At 33.9% G+C, this 25,737-nt stretch overlaps 1 protein-coding gene across 6 annotated transcripts in view; it reads right to left on the reverse strand.

Annotated features, from left to right (window-relative positions):
* The window catches only part of LOC127850257 (adhesion G protein-coupled receptor L1-like), a 45,454-nt gene extending 22,585 nt beyond the window's left edge, over window positions 1–22,869 (reverse strand). For 2 of the 6 annotated variants that reach the window (XM_052383137.1, XM_052383136.1), the window contains exons 1-2: window positions 9,080–9,284; window positions 911–934 (exon numbers count right to left, since the gene is read on the reverse strand). In XM_052383137.1, the coding sequence (XP_052239097.1) occupies window positions 911–934; window positions 9,080–9,140 (85 nt within the window). In that variant the 5' untranslated portion in view covers window positions 9,141–9,284. Of the gene's footprint in view, window positions 1–910; window positions 935–9,079; window positions 9,285–22,419 lie in introns of those variants that run through there. The other 4 variants (XM_052383138.1, XM_052383141.1, XM_052383140.1 and 1 more) reach the window with 4 other exon arrangements.
* Window positions 22,870–25,737: the final 2,868 nt, after the last annotated feature.

Here is a 25,737-nt window from a genome sequence, read left to right on the forward strand (position 1 = left end):
TTACCAAAACTTGAAGAGAGGTAACCTATGTTATTTCATATATAAAATAAATAAATGCTCTTCTCGCAAGTTCGCCAAATCGACCTGAATGCTCTTATTCTACGTTTTTATGATGTTTACGAACAATATTTGTAGCGATATATATACTGAATGCATAGTGCATAATCTGTTGATGCTAATATGATTCGTGATGTAGAGCGTTTACTATGAGCCACGCTCTGGGAAAACGGGGCTTAATTCATTTGCTTAAAGTGTTGTCTCATATTAGCCTGTGATGTCCGCACATGCTAATCAGAAACAAACTTTGCCGCTTTTTCGTTTCAAAGAAGTCCTTTTTAACGAAAGCCCTGTTTAGGCGGGAAAAGTCGTCCTTGATTAGCATGTGCGGACTGAACAGGCTAATATGTGACGACACTTTATGCACATGCGTTCAACCACATCTTTCAATAGATAGACTCAATTAACATTATCAACGTGCATTGCATGCTCATACGGAATTTTACGCCCTACCATATATTCATGCAAGGAACGGCTTTTGGGGTATGAAAGCTTTTTTTTAAAGTATATACAGTTGCTAGACGTATATACTCACGGTTTGACGTAAATGTATTTTCTCTCGTTAACACGTGTTGTGGTTTACAATTATTTTACAAAAAAAAGAATAATGTTGTTGTTGGCATCTGATCTTTGCATTGAACTCACATTCCACCTAACTTCGATGTATGCATGATATATAATGTGAATGCGCGTACCATTGGCTCCGTATAGGTCGATAGTTTTAGCTATTCAAAGAAGCATTGGGTATCGTAAGGCATTATTTCGGAAGGCTTCATAATGAACTGTGTTCAGGCTTCATTCGTATATATGGATACAAGGATGTTTATAGTATTGTTGACCTAACTACACTTACTGGCGTAATCCTCTTGTGCAACAACTGGAAATGAAAGTGATTATACATACAACGTTAAACGTGATGACGCCATGACTGGTAAAACGATTGTCAACAAAGTGCGATCATTGTATTGACAATAGTTCACAGCGTTGTGCCTAGAAATATACAGGTCTGCGAGCAGCAAAGCACTTTATACTTTTTCTTGTTAATACTTACGAAAACTAGGCATGTTTCCTTAAGACATAGATGTCCCCACAGTCAAATAGTTATACTGTTTGAGTAACGCTTGACAGACAAATCCGACACATGGTCGGACGGATGTACAAACGGGACAGGGAAAACTATATACAATTGTAACAGCCTCACACCGAAAAGAGAGCATATAATTGTGTATGTATATTATGAACAGCATAGTGCATTAGTGTTATGAAATATTATTTTATAAGTAAAATAAAAGGTACACATTTAATTGGTGTACATATACCAATAATTTGTGCAACCACGTGAGCCACTTTTTCAACTGCATTTTTTTCATGCACGGGTTAGTTTCGCGTATTTTTGTTGTTCATGCACGTGTTTGTTTCGAGTGGGATTTGAAACACAGTTAATATTAGCGAGGCGTCCTGTCCAAAACAAAGCCTGGCAAAACATCAAACTGGATCCGTTTATCCGATAAAAGATATTTAAAAAAGTTGCTAACTGAGCGGTAATTAGTGATGTTGGTTGTTTATGATGCTTTTAATGTTAGTAACAGGTGGTTCGTGGTATAACGGATCATTTTGACGTGACATGCCAGGTTGGTCCAAAATATTTATAAACGAAACGTTTTTTAGATTGTTGCCCTAGATTGATATCAGCACAAACATGACGCATATACCTTTTATAAGTATACTGTAGCTAAAGAAATGAAACTGAAACATCCCATGACATGTGGATTGTATCTAAATATGAGGGCGTTTGGTGATGGGCAATTTAAACGTATCAACAAAGTTGACTTCCGTAGTGTGTATTTGTGTATTTTGAGGCAGAAGCAGTGTTAGAGGAAATTGTTGTGTTTGTTTTATTTGTTAAGGCGCAAGAAACAAGTTTAATAATTGTATTTGGAAAAAACTTGGTTGCAACGATTGCCCCATTATTATTATACAGAAACTAATTTCCCTCCATAAGAATTTCATCTCGTGGTGATAACAATGTGCGATAACTTCTGCGAACGCGTTTTGTTACAACTACATCATGTTCCACACAATACTTTGCATTGTTTTCTTGCAAAGGTATTGTTTGTGAAAAAAATGTGAACAAAATTACAGACGCTAGTAAAAATGTGGTTCTCGTTCAAACCCTCGTGCAATGTCTGTATCAAAGCGCTCTGTAATTCGCTAGGGATGGGTCAACATATCAGGTTTGGAACACCGTTTATTACATGCTTTAGTAGAATATATCAAACGTGGTATTTGCTATGCTGTTGGGGTTTCAAATCATACTTATTTTGTTTTGCAACAAATTGAATGACGTACCTTTATCTTATAGAATTCAAAACATATGTTCTTCAACATTGCCAAATGAACAGACAGCGTATTATAAAACAGGTAAACATACGTGTCATACAGTAGTAATAAAAAACACTGAATACTTAAAGGAACATGTTTACATTTGTTTTATAAATGAACATTTTTATAACTTTTTCAGCAGATTCTAAACAAAATGAATAAATGAATAAATGAAATCAATACAAGATGTCACGTAATCGTTCATAGTTCATGGACGACACATAATTACTAGCAATGTTCATTACTCTTAAATTACTGGTGTGTAGCCTATTATTCACTATCTCGTCATGCGTGTATTGCCATGATGACGAGATTTGCATTAACTACCATTTTCTCGTGTCGCGCATGGGATAAGTCCGTCCCTCTCTATTAATGTTGGTTTCTCTGCATAAAGTAGGATAAAATATTCAACAACACATATATCAGTTTCTAATCCAGTTTAATGTCTAACATACTTAATATTTTCAGTTATACAAATACAGTCTGATAGCTACATGATCGTATCTTTCTCGATCCGTACGCCTCCAAGTCTAAACGCTGTCTAACCTCGTTTCCACACGAACTACACATAAACATACAATAATAAAATTTCTATAACATATTTGATTGGTCGATTCTATGCGCGCTTATTGCTGGTTGGTTGAATTACAACCAAGGACTGGAGAAGTCACTATTCAAGTATGTACACGCTAATCAGCATTGTGATACAAATAAATAACACCAGATCTAAATATTTAATCTTTTGACTGTCATGTATACTCGCCATTGAAAAACTTGTCAATATTTCTTACATAAAGAAAACCCAAATATTTCAACTAATTTCCTATCATTATGTGACAAAGAAAAGAATAATACTCTCTACCAAGCAATGAAGTATATGATCCGTGTCTGTGAAAACTGGGTTAAATGCATGTGCGTAAAGTGTAGACAATTTCCGCTTTTACGGAACTTTATGTTTAAAGGAAGTTTCTTTTTAACAAACATTTTGTTCCATCGGAAAGTGTCGTCCGTGATTAGCCTGTGCGAACTGCAAGGTTTGTCTAGGACGATATTTTAAGTACATTCATGTAGCCAAGTTTCAGATCGAGGCTTACATACTTTCGTGAATGTCCATCCACATATTGCAATCAATACCATTATAAAGCTTTGTCACGATATTCATATGTGGTGCAAAAAATATGTTGAACAATAACATACAGTAAAAATAAACAATAAAGCCCCAATGTCCGAGTGGAAACGATTACGATAGTACGTTAAAAGGCCCGTGTCCGGATTCGATTGTTGGAAATGGGAAATGTTCGTTTACCGCTAAAAACTTGAGTCAATTTATTATTTTATTGATCCATTACACAGAAGTGTTTATAAAGATTTATGAAAGCATATGAAATATGTAAGAAGGTAAAGCGTGTATTGAATTACAAAAACACCAAACGAATAGAAATTATTTAGAAATGGATGCAACACAATGTGGCACACATCAGCTTGTAGTACGATATGTTACTTCAATTATACAACTACCGAGTATTAAACGAGAAAAGTTCCCATCAAATGGCCCATTTTCCCACGCGCAAATACTCGAGACTTGAAGCGAAATGTCAAGTTATGACGGGGTCTTGAAAGCAATGCGGGGTTAAGGGATATGGTTTATTTCATCTGCAGGATCTAATGACGTGGGGAACCCTTAATTAAGTCATCAAGAACGTGTAACAAATGCTTACAGACATCCCTGAAGCGGCGAAGTCATTTTTTCACAACAAAATGCATGTTAAAGATATCTGCCACACGGTTTAATGTATTGTGCGAATTACAACGATTGGTGCGTTATTAACTGCCACTTCAGACTTTATAATAAACGAACACGATTTTATTCAAGAATATCTGGATATTTTGTTTTTGTTCGCATAAAAGAAAAATGTGAATAGTTTACGTGTTACTTTATTTTCCTGCATTATCATTTATCGTCGTATCTCCAAGATATATATAAATATATAAATATAAATATATAAATATAAATATATAAATATATATATATAAATATATATATATATATATATATATATATATATATATATATATATATATATATATATATATATATATATATATATATATATATATATATATATATATATTCACACATATGACCAGTTACGGGGTCTCTGATTTAGACATAGGTCATGGGGTTCCCACTTTAAACACGTGTATCTCCATACCCTTTTTTATCCGATATTAACACGAATTAAGGTATATAAGGGTACCTTATATATTGTTATTTATGAACACGCCATTTATTTAACGTCTTATACAAGGAATATATATAGCGAACTTATTTGCGAGGTATATACAATTTCAATTTCAGACGTGATTGTGGTTTTCGATTTAAGACCTTATTGTGAGATTTGATTGCATTACCTCCCCTACACCCCCCTCATAGTAATTAAAGGAGCCTAGATTGCGGGGTTGTATATAGACCCCGTTTTTTTTATTGACCTCGTAAGTACAGTCTGAAAACTACAGAGACCGCGTAACTGGCACTATGTATTGGTATATATATATATATATATATATATATATATATATATATATATATATAAACATGTATTTATTGTTTTGGATATTACTATCATAAGTATTCTCATTTTTTTCTTTATAATAAAAAAGGTTACTACTCCACGTGTTGTTATATTGTATGAATTCAAAGACTATAAACAAATAACGCGTAACTTGCCAAATTATTACTTTGTATCTTAAGATTACGAAGGCGATGTTCTTAAAACAACATAGTATGTGAATACTACAGGACAAAATACTGCACTGACTGAGTGGAACTTAAATAATTTTGGATCGGATTCAACATTAGTTCATAAATAAAGCATTACTATTTTACAATAATATTCTAAATATCTTTACAAAAATGCAAGTACATGTTTATTGCTGTCTGTAGATTAACCGGAAAGAAGGATTATGGACATGGTTTGATATGGGAAAGTAAAAGTCTTGTAATTATTCGATTTAATCATCGGAACTGTAGAGCATCATTATAATAACAAGAACACATTTTAAAAAGAAACAAAAGGGATGAAATGCGTCGTTATGGCTCAAATCATTGTCGTTTGGATTAAAAGGCTGCCTCGTTAACCAGTTGGTCATTCAGCGTATTGGAATGTTCAACGCATTTGATATGTTAAACAACTGATCAAAATCTTGTAACAAAATTTAACAAAAAAACTGAAACATTTGTTTTTTAACTTATTCAACCTTTATCGAGTTTTAGTGCTACTAAATATTATTTCATCAATTTCATATGATTATTAAGCGATATTTGCAGTATGGGGAAACAACATCGGTGTCTATTCCTGTTGTACTATTATGTTGTTTTTGATTTATTAAATACATGGACAAGTACGGAACCAGCCTTTGAAAAAGTATATTTAAATAGTCACTCGAGTTCGAATCGTCAAATATTCATGTTTATTCAAGACGCTGGTCGATTGTTATTTACCGAAGTAGCTTATACATTAATAACATGCTTGGTGTTTTAGCAATTATAACATAAACTCTCGATGACGCCTTTAATAGCACCGTTAGCCCACAACTAGTTTTATTGTCGCAATTATGAGGCACGACAAAGCAACATCCACTTTTACATTTAGATACTTAAGACGATAGCTATCAAATGCATTGGCGTCATAAAACTTCCGCCTAACGCTTTTTACAACGGAAAGTGTAGACTAGGAATTGTATGTGTTTATAATATCGATGAATATTTGTTTCCGGATACTGTGTGAATAAGGCTGTGCAATGTAAAAGACAAACAGGAGAGATCCAAGGTATGTTTGAATACAATATATGTTTGCTTCTTATCAAAGAAAAAGTATATAGTTCAATTAAATATATGCAAACATAGAAACAGTCTCTTTAACACAAAAGTAACAACGTGAAAAAGATCGGTTGACATTATCTTGAACTTTATTTTATCTTAACAGAGCAATGATGTTTCCCAGCAACGCAGCGTGCAAGGAACATACACAGCTAGTTAATAATCATGCTGATATATGAACTGCGTGGCTAATTATAATACATGTATTGCTGTTCTGGAATTTCACACATGGTAAGTGCAGCCTTGTAAAAGCAGAGATTCGCGCATTTATTTCGACAAATAATGTTATACATTAAAGTTATTATAATAGTTTAGTATTTTTATGTTGGTCCAATTTATTTATTATATATGTAATTATGTATATATAATTTTTAATTATACAACTTATTAATACTTAATAGTAGCACATTATTGCTGTTTCGTTTATGGAATGACACATCAACAAGAGTAAGCCATACAATATCAATCTTGAACATTTGACGTTTTTCAAGCTCTTCAAGGGTTCTTCAAGTACCGAACAATGACGTGGGTGTAACTCAAATGATTCACCATGTTCAAGTTCGATTAAGATCAGTAATCATAAGAGCCACGTTTCGGGAAAATGGATTTAAAGCATGTGCGTTTATTGTCATACCAGGTTAGACTGAACAGGCAAATCATGGGAACCACTTTGGTCTAGCCTCAGTGATTTCAATTGAAGCAGAATCCTGCATTTTGATGCAAGCAAATTGCATTTATCTCACTTTTGTCTCCTGCAAAAAATAGCCTTGCATCATTTTGACACAAAGGACCACAAATGATTTTTTTATGGAAATTATAAAGCTTTTGTGGAAATGTTTTATTCAGTATTATGATAAATAATCTATTAAAAAACCTTAAAAATGCCTATAGGAATATTTCAAGTTACTTCAGTAGTTGGACCATAATCATTTTATTTTGACCTCTCATAATTTTGAGATCTTGGGTCATTTTACTCCTGGTTGTCAAAATCTGCTGAAATCCCTGTAGCCTATAGTTTCGTTTAGAATAGACTTCCTTAAAACTACACATTTCATAAACACAGACATTGTCGTCCCTGATTAGCATGTGCGGACTGCACATGTTAATCTGGGTTAATACTTTACGGACTTGCATTAATCCAAGTTTTACACGACAATAACACGGCTCACATGATTTCTAAACAAACATATTTCTGTCATCGTGTTGTATCGTTTAGTTCATTTGTTTGCTGTCATTAATTACTGCTCAAGAATGAATGATCCATATTAAAATTACTACCAGAGGTATGTACTGCGCTCAATGTTAGTTAGTGTATACAATTTATTAATGATATTTATTTCAATAAATACATTACAAGGGAGGAAGATTTCAATATATTATGCCGCTTTCTAATTTGTAAGTGTCGTTTTTACAATTGAAGGTAGTAAAATAAAGAAGGTTACTTCATTCATCATTAGGTTTAAGTGCGTTAAATTCATAAAACAACGTCATGTAAATCACTGTAGTATGTAGACAACATAGGCGATTAAAACATCCTAACAACAGGATACATATACATAGGTGCATATTTGCGTGAGTTTGATATATAATTTATACTCAACCTCTGTTATAAAGGAAGGTCGTGCACAGTGCGGAGTGTCGGAATGCATTATGTACGCGTTAAACAATTTCTGAAGACTTGAAAACCTGATAATAATTTGAAAAGCAGTCTTGAATAGTAAGCCCAACACCCTCATTAGCGACAACAATATTTGATAAAGAAGCATTCAGTTGACACGCCCTGGTTTTACCGTAAAATAACATCTGAAAGGTTAAACACAATAGTTTGCTGGCGAATAAAATAACATAAAATAACATTTGGGCCGTGCTCTTTCCGCCTTTTTCAAGTTTTCGTTTACAGAAAGTCTCTTCTCAGAAAAACTCCAGTTTAAGCGGAAAGTGTCGTCCCTAATTAGCATGTGCAGACAGCACAGGCTTATCTGGTACGACACTTAACGAACATGCATTTAACTCTTTTTTCACAGAGCACGGTCCATTTAAGAATCCTGCAACAAATCGATATAGCCCCAACGTCTCTCATATTTACATAAAATCTTCATTTTTACATATCAACAGTAGCTCGCCACTTTTATGATTTGCAATCTTGATTATGTAATGGTCAACATTTATAATGGAAACCGCATTAGCCTCGCTCTTGGAAAATCGGGCTTATTGAATATGCCTAAAATATCGTCCAGGTTCCCTATGCAGTCTGGTAAGGGACGACACTTTCCGCTTACACTCGATTTTCGTTTAGACAATATAAGACATTTACCGGTACTTTTTACGAACAACTCTGTAAAAAACGGAAATAGTCTTTCCTGATTAGACTACACAGGCCAATCTCGGAAGTCACTTTACTCACAAGCATTTAGCCCGAAAACGAGACACCATTATTATTAATCTTGCACAACTTCAGTAGACGACATTTAAACAAAACTACTGTTAGTCATAATGATAATATAATGAAATATTACTGAATGCTACATATTTATGAGTTTATAATAAATATTGATTAAGTAATTAATAATTAATTTAAATATAACTGTACATTTACAATAATGTTTATTCCTGTATTAAATGTTAACACGGTTGATTGTTTAATTAGTTATTACATGTATTTTTCTATATCTGTATACATTTGTATCACGACAATTATGTTCATTTGATTTCTTTATTTAAAGTTGCTGTACTACTACAGTCTATGCATGCAATTCTTACCTAATATAATGCAATTCATCACCAGAAGTGCATCAAACATCAAACTCAAACGTGCATTCATATTTCACCAGCGATCTGCCAACGATAGTTAATTCCAAAAATTAATGACTGCACAAACGAACACAAGGTTCGGCAATCTGTGAGCCTTGCAGTCTTGAGTGCAGCACGACTGAACACACAATATCGAACCGCCCAATAGCGCGTGGTCCTAGTTATGATAATGACCTACTCTAAAGGAAAGCCACACTTGATGGTGAAGTAGGAGACACTTGACTCGAGTAAGTTCCGCAAATGCGTCACATATAATGAATACACAAAAAACTTAATTATATTTTCGAAAAATTGATCAACCCTTTGAGAAGAAAGAAAACGAACAACGCGTCAGTCTGTCTTGAATATAATAGATAATTTAACATTATTTGGTAATAGGTTAACAAAAACCTAGTTGTTATAAATAAAGTCAGTTAGTATGTTGTCGTTTTACAACGAGCTTTTGATTTAATTTTTTTTATATTTCTTAATAACACTAAAATAACGATCCGAAATCCTATTTACTTTCACGGTAACGAGCTGCGCAGATCTGGTTAATTTCATTGCGTTCCGATGTTATGTTTGAAAAGCTTTAGGTTACATTAGACTCGTCCTGCTCCATGCTGTTGTTAGTCAGCTCCTTTGATAACGCCGGGTATGCGAATTCTTCGTTGACGGATGGCACTTCACTAACAGAGAACAACAAACGCCACGCGCGAGAGGTAAGTTCCTCTGTTTTATTTAAAGTTATATCCTAAAGATTAGTTTTTAAGACAAGACACATGGTCGAGTTGATAAATGGTGTATCCTTTTGTATTGCGAATACAAAATTTCACGGAAGAATGGTACAGTTTTGCCCAAAAAATAGAAAATTCGATCGGAAAACAGCATAAACTCTTTTGATTGCGTATCCCATTACCCGGGTGGCAGTGAACCGGTATGTTAACGTCGTCACATTTAAACTGACAGGGCAAAAGCCCGGAACCACGGATCTAATGTGACATTTACTTGATGCTTCATTCACATTGTATGCGATTAAAAGCATTACATCCTAAATATGTACGGTAACTAGTTACTCAAGTTAAACATAAATAATAATCATTGAAGGTTTGTGCGTTAAACACGGAAAACGGAAATTTATAATAATATTATTATATTTTTATGATTAATTCATTAATATATTTAACATTATTATCATAAATAGTATTTATATTAATAATAATAATGATGATAATAATGGGGTTAATTATGGCAATAAATAATGATAATAGTGATAATAATACAAATTATTGTGGCAACAACAATGATAATTATGTTCATTCTACTATTCAAATCCTTAAAATGTTCGCAAAAAAAAACAATTATTTCGCAAACAACGAAATAAAAATATTCAAATCTTGCATTGTTTTTTTTGCCATTAGTCATGGCTGTTCATTGTTAGGAGAAAACACACGCGTGCTTCTTATCTGGTGCCGTACATCGCTTCCCGTGAGAAGGCTTATCAGGCGGTCCAGGATGCGAGATGTTGAAATGCGGGAAATTAATTATACTGTAATATTGTATAAGCATATCTGTAGTATGTAGTTTAATAACAAGATTTAATTTATGATGTTTATTCAAGCTTATAATCATGGAGCTTAAATAAAAACTTGCATTGCGTTTATACGTTATTGTCCATAACCAGACGGGTATTACTTCGCTCTTTTGGGTAATTTATAATTATTAAAATATCGTTTAAACTTTAAGTTGCACACTTAACGGGACATTTTTGCAGATTTTGGCATGTATTGAAGTTTGTCATTAAATGCTTTATATTGATAAATGTAGACACTGGATCTAAAAAGCTCCAGCAAAAAACAAGAATAAAATTAAAGAAAGAAAATAAAACAGTAACCCTCAACTGGGCTCGAACCACTGACCCCTGGAGAAAAGGTCAAACGCGTAGACCACTATGCCATCCGTAATCATACATTGAGTGATGTATTTGATACTTTATATAAGCAACCCTCGTGTGTCACAAAATATAACGACAACAACTGATTTCTCCAAATTATTCAATCGTTTCGCGTTGCAACGCTTGATTTATTTTTGGCCTGGGGCGTAGCCCTAAGGCCATAGTTGATACAAATTTCTGAGACAGTCAGAATTGGCTGGCTGCCAAAACATACGAATGAATGAATTCTCAAAAGTCCGATTTACCACTTGGTGGTAATTCATGCGCAATCAAAGAAGTTCTTTGCAGATCTCAATAACCAGCCTTGTAAATACAGAACATCACTTTATAACATGACAGTGTCATAAAACGTGTAAAAAATATTATTGAAGCAAAATTGCTCAGCATTGGCTACGACATATATTTTTATTATTGTTTGCATATTCATGCGAGAATAAGTTCCTCACTTTACGGTCTAGGCCGAAAAGATACGAGTGTCTACGGAGACAGTAAGAAGAATTTTGTTTGATACATTTTTTGAAGACGTTACATTTGGTATTTAAAAACATATTTTAAGATATTGTTATTTTATTTTGCGTTAACGAGACATTCAAGATAAATAAAATGAAAAAAAAAAATAAAAAAAATATTCATGATCATTCTCGGAAATATCCGAAGTTACCGGATATGATATTTCACTGCGCAGATCGAGCGCGCAAATCGAGCGCGAATAGTTCTACGTGAGACAACGTACACAATCTGTACACCGTTCTTTATCAGGGTAAAGGCCAAGTCTCACTATGATGCCGGCGGAGCCCCTTTGCGTAATCCGGAATCTACCGGGACGAACCGGGACTCCATCGGGGACGACCGGGATGAACCGGGGAAAACCGGGGCTCCACAGGGAAAGTATTTAAATGTTTAAATTGATGAACCGGGAGTCACCGGGAAGGACCGGCAACGACCGGCGCGGCACCGGGAACAACCGGCACGGCACCGGGAATAACCGGAACGGCACCGTAGCTCTACCGTGGCCCATACAGACCCCGGAAAAGCTACGGCAACGCCCCGGTGAATGCCGTTAGAGTCCCGGTATAGCTACGGTATATAAGAAAACAGGCGCTCTGCCGGAACGCCACCGGCATTCACCGAGGCTCCGCCGGGGCATTACCGGCGACGACCGGGGTAAAACCGGGGCGTTGCCGTAGCTCTGCCGGTATAGACACGGTGAGTGCCGGCGGTGTTACGGTATACGGGGCTCTGCCGGCTTTCATCAGGGCTCAACCGGGGCACTACCGGCGACAACCGGGGCTATGCCGGGAAGCTGCAGGCTGTCACCGGGGCACTACCGGCGACAACCTGGGCTCTGACGGGGCTTCACCGGGATAAACCGTAGCCAGTCCGGGTTAACCGGGACTCTGTCGGGCTGTTGACCGGCTTCAACCGGGGCGGCACCGGGAAATAACGTGACCGCGTTACAAAATTTCTACGAATTATCCCGTTCTCGCCGGTCGACCGGCGTTAGCAAACCGGGATGGACCGGGGCTCTACCAGCAAAAGTGAGACTTGAGCTTAAGTGGATTTTTTTGTATACACATTACAAAGGAAGTATGAGTGTTTTCCTGATCTGTTAATTATGTAATAAAAAGCTATTTTAGGCTATTGAAAGTGATTAATTTGACGCAAACAATAACAGTTTTTTGCGGCCATGTTGTTGTTGTTGTATATCTTCACCGCCTATGTAGACGAACCTCTACCAGATCTGTAGAGTTGAACAAAAGGTTATCGTTCACACAACCCGTATCGTATCCACCGTCTATGTACACTGTACTAGTATATACACAACTATTGTCTTTTCTTGCAGTCTCTGAGCTTCTGCACTCAACCGCTAGGGTCAATCCGTATAAATTCGGACAAAACATCCTTAATGCATTTTACGTCACACTAAACCTAGCCCCAGGCCTTCAGCGCCTACAGCGCTTTGATTTAAATCGTCAAAAGACACATTTAATGGATATCTTAGAGCTTTGTAAATATTCAGTATTATTGTTTCCTCACAACTATCATAAGTTAACTACAACGAAAATTTGCGAATCTAAAACATTTTGTAATTTGGTCAATTTACCAAAACGTGAAAAGGTCCCTTAAATGCGTAATTTGAATTCTATAAGACGGCAAATTTAGATTTTAATTCGTTAAGAAAGATTGTCAGATCTAAATACACTATTGCGTTAGACGCAATAGTTCGTTTGTTCCTAATTATTATATACTATTTGCTATGCGTGTTAACTATATAGATCCAACCTGAGGTAATTGACTGTTCGTTGAAAATAAGTATACCGTACTGTGTTTTGTGATGTTAATCATAAATAATGTATCGTGTACTTATAAATGAGATTGGAAGAAAGACATTTGGTTTTAAAGGGATATATCATTAGTATTGTCACTAGGTAAGGACGATCACATTTTCTCTTTGCACTGGTTTATTGATCTTATTGCAATTACTTGTGTATTACATTTACTGAAACAAATATATAAAATACCATTAAATAAGTATTCTATATTCGCCTTCAGAGGAATTCAAACACCCGCCTTAATAAGCCGTGCACTGTAATGAGGATTTATCAACATTACAACATTTTCAAAAGTGAGCATGTGTATAGCTAAAGCACATCTACAAAACTGCAATATTGTTTGTGGCAAGTACAGTTTGATAGACACACACAGCAATATTATAAACGTTATGGTTTTTGACGAAACTACCCACCTATTGGTACTTAATAATTGGCAACATATCCAAATATTAACTTCAGATATGAACATCAAAGGTTAAATTAAAATCATTATATTATTTTATTAACTAAACATGTTCACGCCTGTATAGGATATTTTAACTTTAATTTAACAGCCTAAGCCTCGTTTTCGGTTCGTTTATCATGGAAAAAAACATACAGACATCGGTATTGGGAATATGAAAAGGGTCTGTTCTTCAATAATCATAGCTTTTTTCCCCAATGCTTTATATGCATAAGAAAAATCATTATCCATGACACATTCATATATCAATAAATCAATAAATATGTAGCTAATTTTGATTAATAACAACGACAAAAAATTAATATATAAAAGTTATTATTGTAAATCAATTGTTCATGCGGGACACGTTTGCATTATTGTACTGCTGACGCCAACATGATATATTGGTTTACATAGCCGCGATCCCAATATCAATATAATACTTAAGTATTAAAGGGTCCTTTTCACGTTTGGGTAAATTGACAAAATTGAAAAAAGTTGTTTCAGATTCGAAAATTTTCGTTTTAGTTATGACATCTGTGAGGAAGCAGTAATACTGAACATTTACCATGCTCTAAAATAGCCATTATATGCATCTTTTGACGATTTAAAAACCCGAAAATTATAAAGCGTTGCAACGCGAAATGAATTAATAATTTGGAGATTTCTGTTGTTGTCGTTATATTTTGTGAAACTACGAGGATTGCGTATATAAAGTATAAAAAACTTCTGGGATTGTATCCGCAGGATGGCCGAGTGGTCTAGATGGTAGACGTTTTACTCCAGGACTCCAGGGGTCAGTGGTTCGAGCCTTGCTAAGGGTTACCTTTTTTTCTTTTTTTCTTTTTTGTCTTGATTTTTTACAGGAGCTTTTTATATCCAATGTTTATAATTATCAATCTAAAGCATTTTATGACAAGCTTCAAAACATGCTAAAATCTGTGAAAAGGTCCCTTTAATATAGGCACGCTATGACATTGATACGTAAAAGACCTGTTCACATATTTTCGAAATAAAAGAATGAATAAAGTTTGCCGCAGATTCCAAAGCGAATGGATGAATATTATAAATCAAAGGGAACACCATTCTATTAAGAAAAAATTTACACAGTTTCGTAAATTTATATCCAAAACATGCAATGATAACATTATTTAGCTTTTATCACAATGTTGAACGTGATGACGAAAGTATTTGAGACAAAAGCGTCTAGTTAAAATTACACAATAAAGCCCTAATTCACGAGTGGTAACATATAAGATTGTTAAAGCCCGGTAAATAAACACAAAATCGGAGATGGTACAATTTCATTTAAATTATTGTGTGATTTAATTAGTTTATATTGTTCCAGCAGTTTTTATAGGAGATACATTTAAAAAGAAGACCATATGTAACTCCAACCTGTCAATAAAGACCACTCAAGGGATTTGGTCGTTGTGGTCTTTGTTCACAGGTGGTCTTTATTCGCAGGGTCGATCGAAACTTTGCAAAATATGCTAGTAGTTTTTTAACAGGTACCTTATCTATGCATGTGCTCTATTGTTTAAATGTTTGAATACTTATGCATGTATAATGAAATAAAGGATTGAAAACACAGTTTTGTTTTACATTTGTATATTTATAACATGTTGTATTTCTATTCCCTTATGTTTTTATTATTTATTTAATTTATCATATACTGTATAAATAACTATTGACATACATGTATACGTACATGTACATCTTACAATCTCACTCTTGACTTCACCCCGCTCACCACTCTGAATCTTAAATACAATGCTGTTTCTTTTTACAAAAGACTTGAGCCAGCCATTGCTAGCCGTAAAATCCAAATATCCTAACTCACACGCAAACTTCAAGGCTTTCTCCTGGATCATAGGTCCAGACACAGGCAAGAGCCATGCACTTGCGTCAACAAACCACTTATGCACTAAGTCATTCACTGACGCGAATTCCGACTCACGCTTAGGGCGTTTACTTTCACAGTTTACGTTCTCCTCGAATTCGTCCATAATCTCATGTTTACGCTTTAAAATGTTCTGAATTTGAGTTTTTCCTACACCAAGATCACTAGCCACTCGTCTACAACTATGTCCTTTACCTTACAAACTAATGACCTTAACGCGTTCTTCCAACGTCAAGAACTTACGCTTGGTAGCCATGATGGTTAACTTGAACTGACAATTTACTTTTCTATAATCTATGAACGTCTTATTACGGAGAAATTTAAGAAGAGTATGACTATCAAAATGTTTGTCTTTAATAGACATCGTAAATGATATGAAACCGCTAATTTAGTTAATGAGTTTATAAAAGCCCCAAATTTGTCTTTGATATTTTGGCAATTAGTACATTAATCGCGAGTCACTTAAATACAAAGGCAAATTTTTACACTTTTGACAAACTGTCAAATGCATAAAAGAAGCAGGCGACTACCAATTAGCAATGCATGTTAAATAGAAAAAACAACTGCTATCGAGTGCAATTAATTGTCACTTGCCAATATCCCCATAGCGACCGACGAGTCCACTGGTAAGATGTGTATCACGTGACTACGCAGCGTCCTGGCGGCCATTTTGTTTTTTGAAAGTTGCGAAATCGTTGATTTTTATGATTGCAGTGGTCGTTGTAAGTTATCAAAATGGAGATTTGGGAATGTAAAAGGGTGGTCGTTGGTCTTTGTTCACAGGTGGGCTTTATTCGCAGGTTCAATATATAGTGAAATCGTTCGGGAGGAAATCGGTGTGGTCGTTATTGACTGTTGGTCGCTATTAACAGGCGGTCGCTCGGGCAGGTTGGACTGTAAGTGCACTTAAATAGTTTATTGAATAAACACCATTTATTTCCAAGCGAAGGGAGTGTAGTAAAAATAGAAACCACGCAATCTGGACACAGTTTGGCTCAGAGTACAACCCAAAAAATCTGGTTCACCGGGCAATACATGAGAAAAAATGCCAACTTTGTGCCGTCTTTTTTTCTCAAGCGACACTACGCCGGATGCAAACGAGATGTTGACAAAATAGGTTCCTGAAAGCACGGCGTGTTTAAGTAGTCTTTTTTTTCTTGAAGAACGTTTGATTACGCCATAAAAACATAGAAGAAAAACATATAAAAACATGCAACGGCGAAGTCATTTTCCGGAACGATATGCAAGTTTTAGATATCTGCAGCATGTTTTAGATATCTGCAGCATGTATAAGATATCTGCAGCATGTTTTCGATATCTGCACCATGTTTTAGATATCTGCAGCATGTTTTAGATATCTGCAGCGTGTTTTGTTGCAGTTGCGTGTTAAAGTTTCATGTCATTGTCACATCACATATATATTCAGAATATATTTCGAATGATCATGATTTTATCGAATAATAAGTAGATTGTTGTTGCTTTCGTTCGCGCAAATGAAACATGTACTAGTATACATTTTACGTATTTCTAATGTTGCTGTATCATGATGAGTCGTCATTTGTGAAAGGTGTTCCTATTTCAAGATGTATATAATATTTGTTAAATTGTTTCTGAAGCAATTAAATCATTTTTTTCTTTACGGTTTTGAGGTACTAATAAACAACAAAGGATGTGAATACTGGAAGATCCTATACTGACTGACTATAGAGACATTTAGTTGTACTGGATCGAATATAAATTGATTTCATAAAAGAAGTAAACATGTTTTATTGTGATGATCATACTTTAGAAATACAAACATGAAAGTACATAAGAATCGATTCAGTGTTAGTATTAGTCTATAGATTCATATCATAATGGTGATTTGCAACTTTAATGACAGTTTCTAAATTGCACTTATACAATCTCGTTTTCTTGTTTAGATGAATATTTAATATGTAAGCCGATACGATGTTTACAGACGGAAATTAATTAACAGGTATAGAATTGAATTAAACACGCCACTGAAAATATTGAACAGTTTTATGAATTTTATTACGTTGAATAATAAATGTTCAAAATTAACACAGTCGGATGACTAATATATCTTCCGCATAGTTAACAATCATCAAAATACGATTGCCATCTATCCGCCTTGTGTCTACGGCGTACACCGCACTGCATTGGGGACCTGCTGGAAATCTAATTAACGGAAAATTGTACGCTTAACGCTTTATAGAACGTTAATGATAAAGTATGCAGTCCATGGCTTGTGCTGTTTGTGAATTATCAGTCCGGATACTTTGTGAATGAGGCCGTAAAATGTATAAGATAAACAGGAAACATAATTATGTTTTCGTTGCGTAAGTGGTCCTTTCCTATTTAAGAAGATCATTCTCAATAAGGTTATGAAATATATGCCAAAGTGGAATCAATCTCTCCAACTTGTAACAAAGAGAGCAATATCAGGTGACATTTCCTAGACCTTTCGTTTATATAAACAACGCCTTGATATTTCCCAGCAACGCCGCATGCAATGAACATGTGAAGCTATTCAATGCGAATGTTGATATATCTACTGCGCGACTTATACTGTTTTGTTCCTCGTTGAACACTTGTTAATGACAGAACAGAAAAGCAGAAATACGCCTATTTAATTCGGCAAATAACGTTATACATTCAAGTAACTATAATATTTAATTATATTTTAATGAAATATTTGCATTTTTCCTGGTTTGACTTTGTTTTGCGTTGTAGCGTAATTACTCATTGTTCGTTGATAATACACAATAACAACTAAAGTTCATTTCTGTTTTCATCGAGATTTATTTCTGTTAAATAATTTCTAACACAACGCTTCCAATGTTCATGAAGTACAATTTTACATCGCGGTGGCCGACATGGCCACCACGTCAAGAAAGCGTGACTACTCTACTCGATTGTCAAACTTAGGACTCCCCTTCATACAACGCAGATGCCAATTTATACAATAATGGACAAATAAATTGGGTGATGGCTGTCTGGATGATTGACTTTAACATGAGTTGAATTACCTGATACGGGGTGGCTTTATGTGTGACTTACATATCTTGTGCATATATATGCCAATAATTAAGCGAGACCACGTTTGTTTAACTGCATATATGAAAGTTCACCTGTCATTTAACATGAAAATATACACAAACTAACAGTGCTGCATGTGCTTACCATAGACATAACTAATTAGTGAACCCAGCCATGGGCAATAACTTGGTGCATTTTTCTCGTCTAATTTGACGATGACATATGATGCCCATTTATGCATTTCTTCATGAAGACAGATATTATGTATTCAGTTACACCGAACAAGGAATATACATGAAATACACCAATTATGCGACAGCGTGCCTTTAGGATAAATACAACTTTTATCCTTTGCATTTTAGTGAATTTTTGTTTACAATTTTAACTAAGTTTCCACATGCAACATAAATGAAGATTATTCTGTTACACACTACAAGGTCTCAGTGATGTGTGACATGGTATGTGGTATGCGATTGTATTTTTTTGCAAATTCATAAGGATAGCACACTGGCAAAAGTTTAAAAGAAGTACATTTAACATATATTTAAGCCTTATGTCAATCATTTCTGAGAGGCAAACTTACGTTTAATGGGGAACGTTGTAACCCAAAGCTAAAATCATTGTTGTATTATGTGATGTAAACGATTCAACTAAATTGTGGGTTGGTTGTTAACAACAATAATTTATGTTAATTACATTAAGATCCGTAAATACGGCCGAATACTTTTACGATATATAAAAACGTCCAACAAGTGCCAAACGAAGGTTTATTACAATGGGAAAACCCTCAAACAAGTAACATGGCGTTAAAACGTAAAAATACTAACATTCTGCAACTGTTAAGCATAGTAAAATCGTATCACGATGTTATCTTGTTTCGTTTTACGGATTATCTCGAGTCATGATCGGATCATATCGGTTTGCATTAATTTGCATACTTTAGGCAAGCTATCTCAGATATATGCAGCTGCCGTTATCAATTTCGAAATTCAACTGTGTTTACAAACCGCTCGTGAACCGAATGTCTTTGTCATCTTCAGTAAGGAAATAAGTATGGCCTTTGATACGTTCATACTAGTACAGTTATTTAATATTCTGACTTTTTTGTGAACCTCACAACTGTACACAAATTGGCATTGTCCATCATAATAAGATTTGAATGTTTGCATTGTCAATCAGAATAAGACTGGAATGTTTGCATTGTCAATCTGAATTTCAGTTTGGGCATTGTAAACAAAACAGTTTGGATGTTGTTGAAAGAATTTTGCACATTTATTTGATATTTCTGAAAGCATGTTGGAGATGGTTTCTATCGAGAATTATAAGATTTTGCCCAATTAGTTTGTTAGCGTTAACGTAAATGACAGGTATAACTATCATAATATTAATAACATAATCATTATTCATGAGAATTGCGTCATTCTTCTGACGTTTCCCGAGGCAATTTTAGCGTTCGCTCGTTAATTTTCGGATAACGTCGCGGGAAATTATAATGAAATATATTTTAACAAAAGCATGAGCGTTTTGTATCTCGTAAAATCAATGTTACTTGACCAAATCAAGCGTTGAAATTTTGGCTTTTGCTATAAGCAACACTGCTTTGTTATGGGCTTACTTATACTCGAAATATTCGTTGATTCGTTGATTATAAGCAGTTATGATCATTAACGCCGCAGTAAGACCCTGTCCTTTCTCAAATTACTTAATGAAAATGATAGGAAATGCTTCAATAAAAAAACATGTCATGTTTCGCTTTCTACAAATGATTTCAATTATGTGTTTTTTGTATAGAATGTATTCATTATAAAACTGATAGTTGAGTTCCAGATTCTTTATGAAACAACACTCACCAACACTCATCTATGAACGATCATTATTGGACAATTCTTAAATGTTTTAAATCGTATTCAAGGGTTTTCAAAGTATCGAAATATGAACTAGGGCGTAACCTAATTTATTCACAATTTTCTAGTGGGTAATAAGTGTTTGTTATAAATAAACAACGATGTTGTTGTCATGATAGTGTATCGTTTATATTAATTCATTCGTTTACCGTCATTTATTACTAACCAAGAAAGAATGTTTAATCAGGACGGAAATCAAGGTATGCACTTCACTGTCAATTATTAAATACCAATAATGACTTAATCAATAAATCCATAATATATAAATCACACATGAGAATTATTTCAACATATTACCTAAATTTTTAGTGACGGTGTCACCAATTTAGGCAGTAAATCGAAGCATGTTGCCTAATTCATCTTTAGGTTTAAGGGCGTTGAATGCACAAACAGCGTCCTTTAAATCAATATCGAATATGCTTATATATTTCTGAGACAGCGAAGACGATTAAAACATCTTTTAGGACATTTCATATTAGCGGCCACAATAGAAACAGCAATATTGTTTAAGAGATGCGTCAATCTTATATCATAGAAGGTCGTTGTATATTTGATATGGATAATTATTATATCTGGCCTGTTTTTACGCATGACACATTTTATGTACAGGCAGTCAGTTGACACAAGTATAACCATATGACCACATTTGAATGGGAAAATACTCCAGTGTATTGGCGAATAAAATAACATTCACTGAAGGAACCTGCAACAAAATCGATTGAGCCGCACCAACAGCACACACACATCATCATTTTACACAACATTATCAGACTTAAAGATTTCTAATCTTGATTTTGCATTAATCAGCATTAATCATATACAACCTGGATTTCTTTGTCACTATTCATTATTCGTATGCACAGCTACAATAAACGTCATAATCGTTGTATCAATAATGACAAATGTTTATTTAATATATTACAGAATGTTACATATGTTCGAATTTAGCATTACAACCTATTGAGGTATCATAATTTTAAAGCGAGATTATACGATTTTGTCAGATATTAATGAGTTTGTAAAATGTGTAAAATCTTATTATATATATAGCCATTTCAATATAAAATAAAATAAAAGTTCAGATGATCATGTGTCGAAAAATGCGAAATAAGCCAGATATTTAATTCTAAAATCGAAAACGGCTGTACAGTCGAATTCGCCAGCATGTATATCATGCATGTACGATGTGAATCTAAACTTAGTTTTACGGTTCATTTTAAATTCCTGCAACGATATTTATTCAAACGACACGAACACTAACTCTGGTCCTAATAAAAGACGAATGCTTCGGTTTGTTGTAGGAAATAATGTTCGTCACAATCGGCTCGCGGCGCTAATTTGTCTTTGCTGCATTTTATGAAATTCGTCTTTAATGTATAAGTTTTCTAGCCTATTTTGTGTTATTGTAACATATTTTATCAATATGTTACAATTATACACATATAAAAAATCGTATAATCTCGGTTTAAATCGAAATGTACAATAATGCTTAAACATGTAATATATGTTTAAATGTTTGTATAGTTTATTATTTATAGTATGCTTGTATGTATAGTCGTATGTATGAAAACGACTAAACTTATGATGAAACAATTTCTTAATTTTTTTTATTACACTCGCTCAAAACGTTTTTTTCACGTTGTTAATATTTTTTTCCACTATGCTTGTACAATACGATAAGGATGATTTACACTTTAGCATATTTACAAAAGTCTATTTGTGTAATTCTTACCTAATAGAATGCTACCAATCACACGAAGTGCCGCAAACAACATACTATACCATTTTTTTCACCAGCTATCTGCCAACGATACTTAATTCCAAAATCACTATGCAAACGAACACAATGGTATGCACACAAGGTTATTTCAATATTCCATCTGCAATCTACTCTCGTATCCAGCACGCCTCAATTTGTCAAAATAACAACAACCAAGAGCACGTGGTCATGGTTCTGATAATAAACTACGTTGAAAGGAAAGCCACACTTCAGGGGGTGGAGTAGGAACCCTTACGCTAGTTCCGTTTTCAAATGTCATGCACATTAATTGCGCAAAAAAACTAAATGCTAGTTTCAACGTTTATCTGACTCCTTTGATGGCAACAAAAATACATTCAGTTAAAACGGGCTGCCCAAAGACTGCATGCGTTACCAAGTATGTATGGTACATAAACACCTTTAAATGTTATCGTTAATAAACAAAACACGTTTCATTTCAGAATAGGAAATGTCTAAATGTCACGATACAAGCAATCTGAAATCGTTTTCACTTTCACCATAACGAACTATGCAGATCTGGTTTACTTCAATTTATATAACGATGTTATATTTGAAAAGCGTCTCTTTACGTCAGACTCATTCCACTGTGGAATAGCTGTAGCTTTTCAGCTGTTTTCAATGTGTATCACATTTCAAACTGGTCCGAAAGTCAGGGAACCGAAAAGTATAACGTAATCACATTTAAACTGACACGACAAAAGCAAATAATTACTGATTCTTTGTCATTTGAAGAATGCATTGATGATATGTAATCGATTATTGCATTACATCATATATATTAATAATACATATTTTATCTAATAAGTAACTAATCATTAGTGAATTTTAATTTTTATGCTACAACATTGAAAACGTAGAACGTACTTTAATAATAATAAAAATAATAATAGTAAAACTATTGATACTTATAAAACAAAACTTAATCATCATTATCATCCTTATAATAGTTAGGATGATGAAAATAAAAAAGTAATAATAATACTTATACTGATGATACTACTACTACTACTACTAGTACTACTACTACTACTACTACTACTACTACTACTACTACTACTACTACTAATAATAATAATAATAATAATAATAATAATAATAATAATAATAATAATAATTATAATAATGATAATAATAATAATAATAATAATAATAATAATAATACTAATTAACGAACATTATAATTTGTTTAATGATATTGAACGATATTAAAAGGTACATATACTTTATAAACGAATGTTAATATTCTCCAAAATATAGTATATCGACCAGAACTTAAATGTTTTTGATATTGCAGTGACATAAATATTATGACACAAAATGCCATTAGTGATCGCATACGGTGGAAATGTGCTCGGCACACAGATTACAAGCATCGATTTGCTTTTTAAAACTCCACAATGTCACAAATTATTCACGTATCACAATAGGTTTTTATGGTTTGTCTATGTACATTTGATGAAATAATCTATTCCGAATTTCAGTTCATTGTCCGGAATATTAAATGAAGGCGAAATATATTTAAAAGACAACATAAAAACTACTAAATCTGACCAAAGTACTACCTCTTGTTCTAAGCGACGTATTGAAAGTATCGTTGACTCATATTGTATGCTTCTCTACAAAGACGTGCACTTGGTCAACGGCCAATGTCCGTTTTTTTTTCTTCTAAGAAATTCTATAATACTGTTAAAATCGCATGTGTTCTTATAAACCAAACACTTCCAATGGATTGCAGCAATACACGAAGACGATTTAGTGACCTTGAATTATGGAAATTTTATCAAATGTTATTCGCATGATTCAATTAGCAATTATTTCAGTAATGTAAAAAGGATTGGGTAAACATTCGAAGATATGAGTTCGAGGCGTCATTTGTTTTTTCCAAGTATTGATGTTGTTTATACGCTAATAAATACATAAAAATTTATAAAAATAAGCCATTTTTTCATTTTCACCATTCCTACTTAACCTTGTACATACATAATTTCTTCACAACCTAATTGAAAGTTATGTCTAACGGATTTTTGTAGCAGAGTTTTATTCTCGGATACCAATGCAGCTAGGTTATAATCAAACATAAAATTAGTGTATAAATGTTAAAGCAATGAATAAAACCCTATGCAATTTAAACATGATGAAATCCTAAACCCTACCCGCCATATGTATAATATTGTCGATATTTTGCTATTAATATCACGGAGAATAATATTTTGCCCCGACCCTGAACTATCTAAAGGTAGTTGTATTTGAATTTTCAATAATGTTTTATCATATTTGCCAACTGCAAAATAAAAAGATGTGTTACAAGGAGATATAAGAATGTATTTTAACATTATATATTTTACATTTTGTTAGCAACATTAACAAAACGTTTGGCCTACCACGTGCGCTACCAAGCTACCCAATGTTTGAGTTAATATCAGCAGAAACAAGACTTTTTGGTCTTAACGATTTAAATATTGTAGTCTTGACTTTAATAACATCACAGAAATCATCATTGAGAAGCACTATGTGTGTATATGTAATGATCGACCACATATTCCTATTGATATTCAGGTCAGATGCGAGTAACAACGTTGGGTGACGTTGAAAGGATAACAATACTTCTAATGAAGTCTTTAACGTTTGGTAATACTTACAATGTTTGAAAACCCTAAGGTGAACTGTGGAAATCAGTTGTTAATTTTCTTACTTCTTATTTTCAAAGTAGTATCTCTGTCTATCGTACAATAATTATTGTGAACACGTTGATATCCTAATAATGTGTTTAAATACGTATATGTTCTTTTATGTCTTAAGTATCCAACATTAGATTAACTTGCACTAGTTAATGTATTTACCAGTTGCAATACACATAATAAATTAAAAGAAAACCATTAAAAACATAATCCGCGATTTAGTTAACATTTACTGGATTCTTTTCTCTATGAAATAAGAGGTACATGCGTTGTATTGATATTGAAGAAAGCCACATAATGGCTTGCCAAAAACGTCGACGAAATTCGGTAATTCAGTGTGATTTGTATGACTTAGACGATTGTTGTTTAAAGACAACAAACGAACTACTTACAAAATAGCATGACATTTGACTTTGTTTATTCAAAACATACAATTAGACAAAACATTCATCATGTTAAACACTTGAACGGAAGCCAGTTTAGAATGCAACAATAGAATTTAGCCATACTCTGTGAAAGTTGATTTAATACATGTGCGTAAAGTGCCGTCCCAGAAATGCATGTGCAGTCCGCACAGGCTTATCAGGGACGA

The sequence above is a fragment of the Dreissena polymorpha genome, chromosome 11, assembly GCF_020536995.1.
Source record: "Dreissena polymorpha isolate Duluth1 chromosome 11, UMN_Dpol_1.0, whole genome shotgun sequence".
Classification (NCBI taxonomy): Eukaryota; Metazoa; Mollusca; class Bivalvia; order Myida; family Dreissenidae; genus Dreissena; species Dreissena polymorpha.